Below are 16,976 nucleotides of genomic sequence, written 5' to 3'. Positions count from 1 at the left end.
ACCTCCCCTCACATTATCTGCAGCCTGTACACATACACTGCTGTGGTGGTATCCTGCTGGTCTGACACCTCCACCCCCTCACATTATCTGCAGCCTGTACACATACACTGCTGTGGTGGTATCCTGCTGGTCTAAAAACTCACCCCCGCACACTCCTGTATGATGCTGGCATTATCTGCAGCCTGTGCACATGCACTGCTGTGGTGGTATGCTGCCGGTCTGACACCTCCCCCCTCACATCTGCAGCCTGTACACATACACTGCTGTGGTGGTATGCTGCTGGTCTGACACCTCCCCCTCACATTATCTGCAGCCTGTACACATACACTGCTGTGGTGGTATCCTGCTGGTCTGACTCCTCCCCCTCACACAGGATGCCGGCATCATCTGCAGCCTGTACACTTGCACTGCTGTGGTGGTATGCTGCTGGTCTGACACCTTCCCCCTCACATCTGCAGCCTGTACACGTACACTGTTGTGGTGGTATCCTGCTGGTCTGACTCCTCCCCCTCACACAGGATGCCGGCATCATCTGCAGCCTGTACACTTGCACTGCTGTGGTGGTATGCTGCTGGTCTGACACCTCCCCCCTCACATCTGCAGCCTGTACACATGCACTGCTGTGGTGGTATGCTGCCTGTCTTACACCTTCCCCCTCACATCTGCAGCCTATACACGTACACTGTTGTGGTGGTATCCTGCTGGTCTGACTCCTCCCCCTCACAAAGGATGCCGGCATCATCTGCAGCCTGTACACTTGCACTACTGTGGTGGAATGCTGCTGGTCTGACTCCTCCCCCTCACACAGGATGCCAGCATCATCTGCAGCCTGTACACATGCACTGCTGTGGTGGTATGCTGCTGGACTGACACCTCCCCCTCACACTGGAGTCCACACACTTGTCATCCCTGGAGCTCTGGCAGGGCAGAGTCATGCTGCTATATACACAGATGTGCCCCTGATGTACACATAATGAAGACACTTAGCATTGTTATATAAAATATTTATTTGGCTGCTTGAAGGTCCCCTCTCCCGGCTGTCACCTCTTCTTGTAGAGACACGGTCGGAGCTGGAGGCCAGGATGTCTGGAGGCGTCACGAGCCGATCCGGCTTTACTAAACTCAAACATGTAGAAGTGACTGTTCTCTGTATTCTGCAGGGGAGGAATAAGAGGCGGTTACCGACAGAGCTGCAGTACATAGTCCCGCCCCCAAGGATTCTGACAGAGCTGCAGTACATAGTCCCGCCCCCAAGGATTCTGACAGAGCTGCAGTACATAGTCCAGCCCCTAAGGATTATGACAGGATTAGATTGTGAGCTCCTCTGAGGACAGGCAGTGACATTACTATGTACTCTAAAGTGCTGCAGAAGATGTCAGTGCTATATAGAGTACATAGTAATGTCACTGACTGTCCTCAGAGGAGCTCACAATCTAATCCTACCATCGTCATAGTGTAATATCCTCCCATATTATATACAGTTAGGTCAATAACTCAGATGCCCCCTCACAGCATTACAGGAGGCGCAATGTGTTCAGCAGCTCAGCAGAGGGCAGCACTGACCGCCCGCCGTGTGTACCATGCTGCAGTACAGGACCGATGCCCATGCAAGACCATCTCTTACCTTACTGACGTTCTTAAACCCCAGATGCGACATCGCCGACAGGAACTGTCTGATGTCATCAAATCGACTGCTGACCTCTGCGATGAGCAGCACGCCCCTAAACGATGGAAAACATCTCAGACACCTCAATAGGACACTTCCAATCCCACCAGCCCCAAAACCCCACAGAAAGAAAACGTCACACTCCCCCATGCTGGCCAGACTGCTTCACATGCCCCCTGCTGGCCAGCCTTCTGCACCCCCCCGCCGCAGCCAGACTGCTTCACACACCCCCCTCCCCCCGCCAGACTGCTTCACACGCTCCCTGCTGGCCAATCTGCTGCACATGCCCCCCCCCGCCGGCCAGCCTGCTGCACCCCCCCCCCCCCCCACCAGCCTGCTGCACACGCGCCCCCCCTGCCGGCCAGCCTGCTGCACACGCCGCCCCCCCTGCCGGCCAGCCTGCTGCACACGCCGCCCCCCCTGCCGGCCAGCCTGCTGCACACGCCGCCCCCCCTGCCGGCCAGCCTGCTGCACACGCCGCCCCCCCTGCCGGCCAGCCTGCTGCACACGCCGCCCCCCCTGCCGGCCAGCCTGCTGCACACGCCGCCCCCCCTGCCGGCCAGCCTGCTGCACACGCCCCCCCCCCGCCGGTCATCCTGCTGCACACGCCCCCCCCGCCCGTTCATCCTGCTGCACACACCCCCCGCCAGTCATCCTGCTGCACACGCCCCCCGCCAGTCATCCTGCTGCACACGCCCCCCGCCGGTCATCCTGCTGCACACGGCCCCCCCGCCGGTCATCCTGCTGCACACGGCCCCTGCCGGCCAGCCTGCTTCACACGCCCCCTGCTGGTCATCCTGCTGCACAGGCGGGATTCCAAGTCCAGTCCCCTCTTCATTTGACCCTCCCCTGGCATTCTGGGGGGAAAGTTGGTCATGAATGTATTTGTCAATATTTCAGCATTGCTGATCCCGCATACAACAATAGCATATTTACGGTAATATTTCATAACCCAGGCTGGCTTGGCGACACCCAGACAATGTGCACAGATCCAGCTTGGTGACAGCAATTCAATAATATAATTATAAGGAACAGGTGTATGGATTGCCTGTAACCATCTCACCTGGAGATCGTTCCAACCAGCAACCATCTCACCAGGAGACTGATCACCCCACCCACCAGCAATTATCTCTCCAAGAGACCATGCCAACCATCTCTCTAGGAGACAGGTAACCCCATTCACCAGCAATCATCTCTCCAGGAGACAGGTAACCCCACCCACCAGCAATCATCTCTCCAGGTAACCCCACCCACCAGCAATCATCTCTCCAGGAGACAGGTAACCCCACCCACCAGCAATCATCTCTCCAGGAGACAGGTAACCCCACCCACCAGCAACCATCTCTCCAGGTAACCACACCCACCAGCAATCATCTCTCCAGGAGACAGGTAACCCCACCCACCAGCAATCATCTCTCCAGGAGACCATGCCAATCATCTCTCCAGGAGACAGGTAACCACACCCACCAGCAATCGTCTCTCCAGGAGACAGGTAACCCCACCCACCAGCAATCATCTCTCCAGGAGACCATGCCAATCATCTCTCCAGGAGACAGGTAACCACACCCACCAGCAATCATCTCTCCAGGAGACAGGTAACCCCACCCACCAGCAATCATCTCTCCAGGAGACCATGCCAACCATCTCACCAGGAGACAGGTAACCCCACCCACCAGCAATCATCTCTCCAGGTAACCACACCCACCAGCAATCATCACTCCAGGAGACAGGTAACCCCACCCACCAGCAATAATCTCTCCAGGAGACAGGTAACCACACCCACCAGCAATCATCTCTCCAGGAGACAAGTAACCCCACCCACCAGCAATCATCTCTCCAGGAGACAGGTAACCACACCCACCAGCAATCATCTCTCCAGGTAACCCCACCCACCAGCAATCATCTCTCCAGGAGACAGGTAACCCCACCCACCAACAATCATCTCTCCAGGTAACCCCACCCACCAGCAATCATCTCTCCAGGAGACAGGTAACCACACCCACAAGCAATAATCTCTCCAGGTAACCACACCCACCAGCAATCATCTCCAGGTAACCACACCCACCAGCAATCATCTCTCCAGCAGACAGGTAACCACACCCACAAGCAATAATCTCTCCAGGTAACCACACCCACCAGCAATCATCTCCAGGTAACCACACCCACCAGCAATAATCTCTCCAGCAGACAGGTAACCACACCTACAAGCAATCATCTCTCCAGACCAATAGATGCACAGAGGCGCCAAAAGGATAAAAGATGCTGTTACTTGAGAAAAAGACAAATTTTCACATACTCCACGAATAATATCGCAACGCGTTTCACGGGCACAATCCCGCTTCATCAGGCATTCAACAAAGGGAGTATCACACAAATGCAAGTCCAATACACGCTTGGCACCTCTGTGAAAAAATACATATATCCAGGCACATCGCCTCTAGCTAGGACATTAAATAAGTTATTAACGAAAGGGAGGTGTTGAAGGGGGTGTGGCCAGAAAACAGCAAAAATCTATTAACCCTTCGCACTCTCGCATGCAAATGTTCAAACAAATGCATTCACAGATTCACTCATCCAGGCACAACTGTTATCCCTACAGCTAAATTAAAAGCCAGGGTTTTAGTTCACAGAAAAATGCATTCTTATGCTTAGTCACCTATACTGTGCAGAAGTACCCAGGTAAACATAGGTGTCCTAACTCTGGCCCTGTAACATGCATAGTGCAGACATGCAAACACATTCATTGCATCAAACCTATCAATGGATTAGGAGCACACATCCTAACTTCCTCTCCTGGGAAAGACAGTGCATCTTACCAATCGCACAAGGGAGCTAACGTTATGTGTCCATGTGCACCATGCGCATACACCAGCATAAGCTGTCTGCATGCTGACAAACACATACAGGGGAAGGAGGGAGTGCACTGAATTAGACCCTAGCCACAGGGGTCATTGACAAGAATAAACATACATATATCCAGGCACATCGCCTCTAGTTAGGACATTAAATAAATTATTAAGGAAAGGGAGGTGCTGAAGGGGGTGTGGCCAGAAAACAGCAAAAATCTATTAACCCTTCGCACTCTCGCATGCAAATGTTCAAACAAATGCATTCACAGATTCACTCATCCAGGCACAACTGTTATCCCTACAGCTAAGTTACAAGCCGGGGTCTTAGTTCACAGAAGAATGCATTCTTATGCTTAGTCACCTATACTGCGCAGAAGTACCCAGGTAAACATAGGTGTCCTAACGCTGGCCCTGTAACATGCATAGTGCAGACATGCAAACACATTCATTGCATCAAACCTATCAATGGATTAGGAGCACACATCCTAACTTCCTCTCCTGGGAAAGACAGTGCATCTTACCAATCGCACAAGGGAGCTAACGTTATGTGTCCATGTGCACCATGCACATACACCAGCATAAGCTGTGTGCTAACGTAATGTATCCATGCGCACCATGCACATACACCAGCATAAGCTGTGTGCTAACGTAATGTATCCATGCGCACCATGCACATACACCAGCATAAGCTGTATGTGGTTTTTTTGTCGGCATGCACACAGCTTATGCTGGTGTATGTGCATGGTGCACATGGATACATTACGTTACATGACGCATGGTAGGGTGACCATATTTTGATTTCCAAAAAAGAGGATGATCACAACAGCATGTGGGCGTGGCCATGGGTGGGGCCAAATATGCAAGACCTTAGCAGTGTGCTGTCCAACTTCGTTGGCATGGAGGGCCTTTTTTTTCCAGACCAAATGGTAAGGGGCTGGCCGACCACAAAATGCAATCAGATACGCAGAAGATTTCCCCACAAATGCAATCTTATTGGCAGCAGATTTCCCCACACATGCCATGAGATTGGCAGCAGATTTTCCCACACATGCCATGAGATTGGCAGCAGATTTCCCCACACATGCCATGAGATTGGCAGCAGATTTCCCCACACATGCCATGAGATTGGCAGCAGATTTCCCCACACATGCCATGAGATTGGCAGCATACACACCCAGGGCCAGATCTACAGCTCTGGAGCCTATAGGCACAAAAGCTCTGGCACCCTAAACTCCACCCCTGGATGAGTGAATCTGTGAATGCATTTGTTTGAACATTTGCATGCGAGAGTGCGAAGGGTTAATAGATTTAAGCTGTTTCTAGCCACACCCCCTTCAGCACCTCCCTTTCCTTAATAACTTATTTAATGCCCTAACTAGAGGCGATGTACATGGATATATGTGGTTTTTTTTCACACCCACCAGTAGCCATCTCACCAGGACACCAGTCACCCCACCCTCCAGTACAGAATGAATAGTGGGAGGAGACTGTCACTATCAGGCAGGAGACAGACTTACGCTGGCTTCAGAACTCGATTTGCTTCTTGTAAGAAGTCGTTGAGATTCTTCCCCATCAGAGAGAGACAGAAAACTGCAATGTCGACTGCCGCGTCTTTTAGTGGTACCTGGAGAGGGACGAGAGATATCTGAGAAAATGCGAACGTCACTGCGCTCTACAGATGAGGGCGGGGCATGGAGAGGGCGGGGACAGTCACACCCTCCAGCTGCCACAAAACTTCCACATCCCGTCTAACTATATGAAAAACTAAACTGCTTACATCAGAGGTCATTGTACCTTACAGGGGCGTGTCCTCCTGCACAGTGTAAGCTCTGGGGGCGTGTCCTCCTGCACAGTGTAAGCTCTGGGGGCGTGTCCTCCTGCACAGTGTAAGCTCTGGGGGCGTGTCCTCCTGCACAGTGTAAGCTCTGGGGGCGTGTCCTCCTGCACAGTGTAAGCTCTGGGGGCGTGTCCTCCTGCACAGTGTAAGCTCTGGGGGCGTGTCCTCCTGCACAGTGTAAGCTCTGGGGGCGTGTCCTCCTGCACAGTGTAAGCTCTGGGGGCGTGTCCTCCTGCACAGTGTAAGCTCTGGGGGCATGTCCTCCTGCACAGTGTAAGCTCTGGGGGCGTGTCCTCCTGCAGTGTAAGCTCTGGGGGCGTGTCCTCCTGCACAGTGTAAGATCTGGGGGTGTCTTCCTGCACAGTGTAAGCTCTGGGGGCGTGTCCTCCTGCACAGTGTAAGCTCTGGGGGCGTGTCCTCCTGCACAGTGTAAGCTCTGGGGGCGTGTCCTCCTGCAGTGTAAGCTCTGGGGGCGTGTCCTCCTGCACAGTGTAAGATCTGGGGGTGTCTTCCTGCACAGTGTAAGCTCTGGGGGCGTGTCCTCCTGCACAGTGTAAGCTCTGGGGGCGTGTCCTCCTGCACAGTGTAAGCTCTGGGGGCGTGTCCTCCTGCACAGTGTAAGCTCTGGGGGTGTCTTCCTGCACAGTGTAAGCTCTGGGGAAGTGTCCTGCACAGTGTAAGCTTAATGGGGTGTCCTCCAGGCAGTGAATACAGATGACTCCTCCTACCTCTGCCATATCACAGACGGTGACACGATTGTTCAGAGCCACCAGATCAAAGGAATGGACGGTATTCCGCACACTGCGCGCCAACTGGGCATCTCCACAGCCAAAATCAGCTACCACCAGAGAGGCAGGCCTAAAAGAGAGAACAACCAATCAGTGACACCGCTCACCTCAACCCCAGGTCCCCAGTGTTCCTCAGGCTTCCCATAGTGTGCCCCAGACCCTCGGGGCCCTTAGCCCACCCCTTGTGTCCTCCACAGTGTCTCTGCCCCCCTCCCAGTGTCTACTAAAGTGTCACAGCCTCCCGGGGTACTCCAGCCCCCCTCCCCCCAATAATGCGTCCTAGCATTCTTCATAGGTTCCCCTAGCAACCCCCCCAAGTGTCCACAATAGTGTGACCAAGCCCTCCTCATAGCGGCACCAGAGTTACCCTGTGCACAGGCCGCAGACTATAGCCCTAGTGCTACAGTGGCAGCCATCCCAGGCGGCCAGCACCATAAAACACCTGACTCGTTTGATCTGAGTAGAGGAGTCATCACTGAGAATCTGACATCTTCCTCCTGATCGCCCCAGACCTAATCTTCACCACCCAGCTGCTCATGCTCACCTGTTCTTGATGTACTTGATGATCTCTGTGATGGGGTTGACAGGCCACCGCTGGACCTGTTGGGAGAAGCCGTTGTGGTAGATGCTGAAGGCTTCAGGGTCACTCTGGAAGAGATGTATAGCCTCCTGACTATTTGAGGTGTACAGCTGTTCATTAATATATCGGAAGCGAGCAGAGCTCAGCTGCTGCTCCATCCGAGTGCGCAGAGATGTAGAGCGGTCAGTAGCCTGGACCTCCAGAGGAGAAGACTCCTGGCTGGCTGACGTTTCTTCGGGTTCCTCAGCAGCTGATGCGAGTTCTGTGCTGACCGTTCCTTTTCTCCGTAAAAGCTTCTTTAGCTTCTGCAGTCTCGCCCTCTCCTGGGGCGACACAAGGGTCTCTGTTGTCTTCTCCTTCCTCTGGACCTTCTGTTCTCCAGTGCCAATCTCCTCCACATCCTCACCTTCTAGTCCTCTTTCTGACATGGTTCTCTTTGACTTGCCTCCATGGTTTGTGGTCTGTTTGGATTGAGGCTTATCCATCACCCCTCCATCATTACTGGCGTCTTTGTCCTTTTGGCTTTCTGTTTTATGGTTTGGCTTCTCTGGACTGCCCTTGAACTTGTTGCGGTTTTTTCTCTTGTTCTTCATTTTGTTTTTCCATTGCTGGCGATTCAGATGCTTCTCTGTGTTGGGGTGTGGAGATTCAGCGGGGGAAGACTCTTCAGCAATGAGATCTAGAGGGTAAAAAGAGCAAATGCGGATTATTTTCCACCAATCCCACCGCTCCTCAAATCCATGGACTCTCCCTCTGAAGGTATTGCACTCAAAAATAATTCCAACCCTTCTGCTGTGTCAAGACTAAGCCATGGACTTCCATCGTCTCCACTACACCCATCTCACTCCATGGACTATTCTATTGTATTATCCCTTCTCCCAAACTATGTTCCACTGTAGCTTCTCCAGTACACTCCCCTCACTCCATTGACCATATGCCCCAGAAGAACACTTCTGCCTCTGACATCATAACGCATGTACTCGTAGCATTGGTCATGCTAATAATGTAACTCGCAGTACTGCAGACGGAAGGAACGGTAATATTGCTGTGCACTGTCTGTGCCGTGGTTTCGTGCATCTACCCCAATGTCTCACCTGCTGTCTGCTTCATTCCCGGAGGGCAGGACTGGGCAGGGGGCTGCAGTTCTGAGCACTCACCTGCTGTCTTCTTCTTTCCCGGAGGGCGGGGCTGGGCAGGAGGCTGAAGGTCCGGCGGAGGCTGAAGGTCTGGGTTTTGGGCACTCGCTGACTTCAGGGTGCGCAGAACCTCCAGAAGTTGGCGATTCCTCTTCAGTCTCTTCCGCCTGCTGGAGGCACCCTAGGAGGTGACATGATGGGAGGTTACGGTAAGGCATCCGGAAAAGGGGTCTTACAGACAAAATTAAGAGAGTTCCCTTTTTTATATAATACAAATGTAGAGCAGAGGTTGGGTGGTATCTGGAGACTAGTGAGGAGATGTATGGAGCAGATGGACTGTCGAGAGCTTTGTAGGCTACAGTTGGGAGTGTGGAATGGATCCTCGGGGTAATTGGCAGCCAGTGAAGGACAGAAGATGTGTGAAGAGCAGAGGTTGTGGTTGGGTGGTATCTCTGGAGACTAGTGAGGAGATGTATGGTGGAGATGGACTGTGGAGAGCTTTGTAGGCTACAGTTGGTAGTGTGGAATGGATCCTCGGGGTAATTGGCAGCCAGTGAAGGACAGAAGATGTGTGAAGAGCAGAGGTTGTGGTTGGGTGGTATCTCTGGAGACTAGTGAGGAGATGTATGGTGGAGATGGACTGTGGAGAGCTTTGTAGGCTACAGTTGGGAGTGTGGAATGGATCCTCGGTGTAATTGGCAGCCAGTGAAGGAGAGAAGATGTGTGTGGAGCAGAGGTTGTGGTTGGGTGGTATCTGGAGACTAGTGAGATGTATGGTGGAGATGGACTGTGGAGAGCTTTGTAGGCTACAGTTGAAACAAAGAGATCACCTCACCTCGGGAATAACCAACAATAAGTCGGCCAGCCGGTGCTCAGTGTCATGCAGGTCCACCACACCTGCAAACAAACAGGCAAACACGAAAGGAAGACACGGCACTCAAGAGCTGTGTGCAGCAACAAGCTGTATTGAAGCAGGCAGTACACTACATGTTTCGGGCGGAGCCCTTCATCAGGTGATGAAGGGCTCCGCCCGAAACATGTAGTGTACTGCCTGCTTCAATACAGCTTGTTGCTGCACACAGCTCTTGAGTGCCGTGTCTTCCTTTCGTGTAGGCTACAGTTGGGAGTGTGGAATGGATCCTCGGTGTAATTGGCAGCCAGTGAAGGAGAGAAGATGTGTGCGGAGCAGAGGTTGTGGTTGATGGATGGTAGCTGGAGACTAGTTAGGAGATGTATGGAAGAGATGGACTGTGGAGAGCTTTGTAGGCTGCAGTTAGGAGTGTGGAATGGATCCTCAGGGTAATTGGCTGCCAGTGAAGGACAGAAGGTGGCTGTGGGCAGAGCAAAGTTTGGGGGATATCTGGAAATCAGGGGGAGATCGATTGTGGAGAGGTTTGTCAGCAATATGAGACTCGTGTAGGAGGAGCGTTAAATTGCTGATAGAATGTGAGGTGAAGCATTTCAGTGTAGAGAAGTCTTCACTGCTGGAAGCCACCACTCAGGTGCTGAAGTCGTCCTCCTCTCACCCCATTAAGATGCTGTGTGTGAACAGTAACAAGAGAAGCAAATGCGCACTCCCAGCCAGCAATCCGCCGTTTTATATGGTCCACAAACAGCCCATCAGCCAATCAGGTCTGATTATGTCCGACCGCACCCTCTCACCTGAACGCTGCTGAAGTTATGCAATTCCTGCTAGGTATGGTACTGCAGACACGGGTGTTACCATTACACATGCTTGGCTGATGGGCTGTCTGTGGACACTATAACACGGTAGATTGCTGGCTAGGAGTGCGCATTTTCTTCTCGTGTGTGTTTTGCATTAAATAGAGGCAGTGTAGGTCAATCCCCTGGTGGTGGCAGTACCGAGGCTCCCCTGAGCTCCTCCTCTTGGTGTGTCATGGAGATTCGGGGGTTCCGGGCGGTGGCAGAGCTCCAGGCCCCTGCCATGTGCACCAGTGTCACCCATCCCTCCTCCAGCTGCTCACCACATGGAAATGAATAGAAGAGCCTAATGCTGCAAACACATCAATACCCAACGAGTGAGCCTATGCCTGATAACGCACCCATCATGCCACTCATGGATCACCCCCTCCCCCCCCATAGACGCAGCGGTGACCAAACCCAACCTTCACCAGCCAGCAGCTAAGAGGTCCTCACAGCCAGCAAACCTCTGTTACCGGGCTAGAGTCTCCAACTTACATCCCACTCATGGATCACCCCTCCCCCCATGGACACAGCTGTGACCAAACCTAACCTTCACCAGCATGCAGCTAAGAGGTCCTCACAGCCAGCAATCCTCTGTTACCGGGCTAGTGTCTCCAACTTACATCCCACTCATGGATCACCCCTCCCCCCATGGACACAGCTGTGACCAAACCCAACCTTCACCAGCATGCAGCTAAGAGGTTCTCACAGCCAGCAAACCTCTGTTACCGGGCTGGAGTCTCCACCTTACATCCCACTCATGGATCACCCCTCCCCCCATGGACGCAGCTGTGACCAAACCTAACCTTCACCAGCATGCAGCTAAGAGGTCCTCACAGCCAGCAAACCCCTGTTACCGGGCTGGAGTCTCCACCTTACATCCCACTCATGGATCACCCCTCCCCCCATGGACGCAGCTGTGACCAAACCCAACCTTCACCAGCCAGCAGCTAAGAGGTCCTCACAGCCAGCAAACCTCTGTTACCGGGCTAGAGTCTCCAACTTACATCCCACTCATGGATCACCCCCTCCCCCCAATGGCCGCAGCTGTGACCAAACCCAACCTTCACCAGCCAGCAGCTAAGAGGTCCTCACAGCCAGCAATCCTCTGTTACCGGGCTAGTGTCTCCAACTTACATCCCACTCATGGATCACCCCTCCCCCCATGGACACAGCTGTGACCAAACCCAACCTTCTCCAGCATGCAGCTAAGAGGTCCTCACAGCCAGCAATCCTCTGTTACCGGGCTAGTGTCTCCAACTTACATCCCACTCATGGATCACCCCCTCCCCCCAATGGCCGCAGCTGTGACCAAACCCAACCTTCTCCAGCATGCAGCTAAGAGGTCCTCACAGCCAGCAATCCTCTGTTACCGGGCTAGTGTCTCCAACTTACATCCCACTCATGGATCACCCCTCCCCCCATGGCCACAGCTGTGACCAAACCCAACCTTCACCAGCCAGCAGCTAAGAGATCCTCACAGCCAGCAATCCTCTGTTACCGGGCTAGTGTCTCCACCTTACATCCCACTCATGGATCACCCCTCCCCCCATGGACACAGCTGTGACCAAACCCAACCTTCACCAGCCAGCAGCTAAGAGATCCTCACAGCCAGCAATCCTCTGTTACCGGGCTAGTGTCTCCACCTTACATCCCACTCATGGATCACCCCTCCCCCCATGGACACAGCTGTGACCAAACCCAACCTTCACCAGCATGCAGCTAAGAGGTCCTCACAGCCAGCAAACCTCTGTTACCGGGCTAGTGTCTCCACCTTACATCCCACTCATGGATCACCCCTCCCCCCATGGAAGCAGCTGTGACCAAACCTAACCTTCACCAGCATGCAGCTAAGACAGGCATGGGCAAACTCGGCCCTCCAGCTGTTACGGAACTACAAGTCCCACAATGCATTTGCCTTTATGAGTCATGACTGTGGCTGTCAGACTCCTGCACTGCATTGTGGGACTTGTAGCTCCTTAACAGCTGGAGGGCCAAGTTTGCCCCCATGCCTGGGCTAAGAGGTCCTCACAGCCAGCAATCCTCTGTTACCGGGCTAGAGTCTCCAACTTACATCCCACTCATGGATCACCCCTCCACCCATTGCCGCAGCTGTGACCAAACCTAACCTTCACCAGCATGCAGCTAAGAGGTCCTCACAGCCAGCAATCCTCTGTTACCGGGCTGGAGTCTCCAACTTACATCCCACTCATGGATCACCCCTCCCCCCATGGACACAGCTGTGACCAAACCCAACCTTCACCAGCATGCAGCTAAGAGGTCCTCACAGCCAGAAAACCTCTGTTACCGGAATGGAGTCTCCAACTTACATCCCACTCATGGATCACCCCTCCCCCCATGGAAGCAGCTGTGACCAAACCCAACCGTCACCAGCATGCAGCTAAGAGGTCCTCACAGCCAGCAAACCTCTGTTACCGGGCTAGTGTCTCCAACTTACATCCCACTCATGGATCACCCCTCCACCCATGGACACAGCTGTGACCAAACCCAACCTTCACCAGCATGCAGCTAAGAGGTCCTCACAGCCAGCAATCCTCTGTTACCGGGCTAGTGTCTCCACCTTACATCCCACTCACAGATCACCCCTCCCCCCATGGCCGCAGCTGTGACCAAACCCAACCTTCACCAGCATGCAGCTAAGAGGTCCTCACAGCCAGCAATCCTCTGTTACCGGGCTAGTGTCTCCACCTTACATCCCACTCACAGATCACCCCTCCCCCCATGGCCGCAGCTGTGACCAAACCCAACCTTCTCCAGCATGCAGCTAAGAGGTCCTCACAGCCAGCAAACCTCTGTTACCGGGCTAGAGTCTCCAACTTACATCCCACTCATGGATCACCCCTCCCCCCATGGAAGCAGCTGTGACCAAACCCAACCTTCACCAGCATGCAGCTAAGACAGGCATGGGCAAACTCGGCCCTCCAGCTGTTACGGAACTACAAGTCCCACAATGCATTTGCCTTTATGAGTCATGACTGTGGCTGTCAGACTCCTGCAATGCATTGTGGGACATGTAGCTCCTTAACAGCTGGAGGGCCAAGTTTGCCCGTGCCTGAGCTAAGAGGTCCTCACAGCCAGCAATCCTCTGTTACCGGGCTAGTGTCTCCACCTTACATCCCACTCACGGATCACCCCTCCCCCCCATGGCCGCAGCTGTGACCAAACCCAACCTTCACCAGCATGCAGCTAAGAGGTCCTCACAGCCAGCAATCCTCTGTTACCGGGCTAGTGTCTCCACCTTACATCCCACTCATGGATCACCCCTCCCCCCATGGCCACAGCTGTGACCAAACCCAACCTTCACCAGCATGCAGCTAAGAGGTCCTCACAGCCAGCAATCCTCTGTTACCGGGCTAGTGTCTCCAACTTACATCCCACTCATGGATCACCCCTCCACCCCATGGAAGCAGCTGTGACCAAACCCAACCTTCACCAGCCAGCAGCTAAGAGGTCCTCACAGCCAGCAATCCTCTGTTACCGGGCTAGTGTCTCCACCTTACATCCCACTCACAGATCACCCCTCCCCCCATGGAAGCAGCTGTGACCAAACCCAACCTTCACCAGCATGCAGCTAAGAGGTCCTCACAGCCAGCAAACCTCTGTTACTGGGCTGGAGTCTCCAACTTACATCCCACTCATGGATCACCCCTCCCCCCATGGACACAGCTGTGACCAAACCCAACCTTCACCAGCATGCAGCTAAGAGGTCCTCACAGCCAGCAATCCTCTGTTACCGGGCTGGAGTCTCCACCTTACATCCCACTCATGGATCACCCCTCCCCCCATGGAAGCAGCTGTGACCAAACCCAACCTTCACCAGCATGCAGCTAAGAGGTCCTCACAGCCAGCAAACCTCTGTTACCGGGCTAGTGTCTCCAACTTACATCCCACTCATGGATCACCCCTCCCCCCATGGAAGCAGCTGTGACCAAACCCAACCTTCACCAGCATGCAGCTAAGAGGTCCTCACAGCCAGCAAACCTCTGTTACCGGGCTAGTGTCTCCAACTTACATCCCACTCATGGATCACCCCTCCCCCCATGGAAGCAGCTGTGACCAAACCCAACCTTCACCAGCATGCAGCTAAGAGGTCCTCACAGCCAGCAATCCTCTGTTACTGGGCTGGAGTCTCGGGAATGGCATAGCCCCCCCCCCCCCCCCCCCCATGGACATGTCCTCACCTTATCCTGCTGAGAGGGGTCCTTCCTTTGATCGCTCTGCAGACTCTCGCTCAACGTCTGCGCCTCCAGATTATCATTCCACTCATACGTGTCAAACATGGCGGCGTCGCTCTGTAACAACACGACACGAGATAAATGACCAAGTACACGAGATAAAGAGAGGTCACGCTGGACAATCTTCCTGCAATACACACACAGATCTGACACGCGATTGGTAGATGGAGGTGCCCAAAGAGTGTAAAACAAAACCAGTTTAGGAGGAGACTTCTAGTTGGCTCACCTCTCTGTGGGTTTCAAAGCAGCCAATGTAACGCAAGTGAGACGGAAGCAGTGATCTCCCCAGAAATATTTCCCAGCCGGGTGGGAAGTCAGGTCACTCTGTTACTGGGTACGCTGGCGACCAGCAGAGCTCTGGAAATCCCCTGAAAAGCAGCCCAGTGTGAATGGGGCCTTCCTGCCATAGCCCCATCATCACATGTATGACTGTGACAAGGACCAGCATGCTGTGCACATGACTCCTGCTGCTGGACATACACTAGGAGCAGGAGAAGCTGATCACACAGGCAGCACCAGGGCCCATAGCCCCATCATCACATGTATGGCTGATCACACAGGCAGCACCAGGGCCCATAGCCCCATCATCACATGTATGACTGATCACACAGGCAGCACCAGGGCCCATAGCCCCATCATCACATGTATGACTGATCACACAGGCAGCACCAGGGCCCATAGCCCCATCATCACATGTATGACTGATCACACAGGCAGCACCAGGGCCCATAGCCCCATCATCACATGTATGACTGATCACACAGGCAGCACCAGGGCCCATAGCCCCATCATCACATGTATGACTGATCACACAGGCAGCACCAGGGCCCATAGCCCCATCATCACATGTATGACTGATCACACAGGCAGCACCAGGGCCCATAGCCCCATCATCACATGTATGACTGATCACACAGGCAGCACCAGGGCCCATAGCCCCATCATCACATGTATGACTGATCACACAGGCAGCACCAGGGCCCATAGCCCCATCATCACATGTATGACTGATCACACAGGCAGCACCAGGGCCCATAGCCCCATCATCACATGTATGACTGATCACACAGGCAGCACCAGGGCCCATAGCCCTATCATCACATGTATGACTGATCACACAGGCAGCACCAGGGCCCATAGCCCCATCATCACATGTATGACTGTGACAAGGACCAGCATGCTGTGCACATGACTCCTGCTGCTGGACATACACTAGGAGCAGGAGAAGCTGATCACACAGGCAGCACCAGGGCCCATAGCCCCATCATCACATGTATGACTGTGACAAGGACCAGCATGCTGTGCACATGACTCCTGCTGCTGGACATACACTAGGAGCAGGAGAAGCTGATCACACAGGCAGCACCAGGGCCCATAGCCCCATCATCACATGTATGACTGTGACAAGGACCAGCATGCTGTGCACATGACTCCTGCTGCTGGACATACACTAGGAGCAAGAGAAGCTGATCACACATGTAGACACCAGCGCTGGTGAGAACCCCAGAGGAGATTTACCGAAAATCAAGGCTAACTTGATCTGTAAGCATACAAGTTAGTTGTGCTTTATAATGCTTAGTACACACAATGCAATATTCATTCAGATTGACGGTCCAATCGATTATTTCTAACAGGTCTGACCTGATTCTCGATTGTTTTTCTGATCGATTTTGTATAGAAGTGATCAGAAAAACGATTGGAAACCAGATTGGACCTGTCGGAAATAATCGATCCGACTGTTAATCTGACAGAACATTGCATCGTTGTGTACTAAGCATAACAGCTGAGAGCAGACAAGCTAAACTCAGGAGCAGATTCTGGAAGCTGGACGTTGCAAAGAGCTAACTGAGGGAAAGACGCTTGGCACTTTGTGATTACAAAGCAAGTGTGAATATAGTGATACAGGGGCCAGAGTGAGTGTGAGAGTGTGTGTCTGTCTCTGTGTGTGTGTGTGTGTGTGTGTGTGTGTGTGTGTGTGTGTGTGTGTGTGTGTGTGTGTGTGTGTGTGTCTATGTCTGTCTGTCTGTGTGTGTGTATATATCTGTGTGTGTGTATATCTGTGTGTGCTGTGTGTGTGTGTGTGTGTGTGTGTGTGTGTGTATATATCTGTGTGTGTGTGTATATCTGTGTGTGCTGTGTGTGTGTGTGTGTGTATATATC

At 53.3% G+C, this 16,976-nt stretch overlaps 1 protein-coding gene across 3 annotated transcripts in view; it reads right to left on the bottom strand.

Annotated features, from left to right (window-relative positions):
• Nucleotides 1–989: 989 nt before the first annotated feature.
• RRP8 (ribosomal RNA processing 8) overlaps nucleotides 990–16,976 on the bottom strand; it is a 49,787-nt gene continuing 33,800 nt past the window's right edge. For all 3 annotated transcript variants that reach the window (XM_068263980.1, XM_068263962.1, XM_068263971.1), the window contains exons 2-8: nucleotides 14,763–14,873; nucleotides 8,878–9,037; nucleotides 7,685–8,399; nucleotides 7,081–7,210; nucleotides 6,033–6,139; nucleotides 1,625–1,721; nucleotides 990–1,154 (exon numbers count right to left, since the gene is read on the bottom strand). In XM_068263980.1, coding sequence (XP_068120081.1) covers nucleotides 1,041–1,154; nucleotides 1,625–1,721; nucleotides 6,033–6,139; nucleotides 7,081–7,210; nucleotides 7,685–8,399; nucleotides 8,878–9,037; nucleotides 14,763–14,861 — 1,422 coding nt within the window. In that variant the 5' untranslated portion in view covers nucleotides 14,862–14,873 and the 3' untranslated portion in view covers nucleotides 990–1,040. The remainder of the gene's footprint in view (nucleotides 1,155–1,624; nucleotides 1,722–6,032; nucleotides 6,140–7,080; nucleotides 7,211–7,684; nucleotides 8,400–8,877; nucleotides 9,038–14,762; nucleotides 14,874–16,976) is intronic.

The sequence above is a fragment of the Hyperolius riggenbachi genome, chromosome 2 (genome assembly GCF_040937935.1).
Source record: "Hyperolius riggenbachi isolate aHypRig1 chromosome 2, aHypRig1.pri, whole genome shotgun sequence".
Classification (NCBI taxonomy): domain Eukaryota; kingdom Metazoa; phylum Chordata; class Amphibia; order Anura; family Hyperoliidae; genus Hyperolius; species Hyperolius riggenbachi.
The sequence above is the reverse complement of the archived record's forward strand: the minus strand, read 5'-3'. Positions and strand labels throughout refer to the sequence as shown.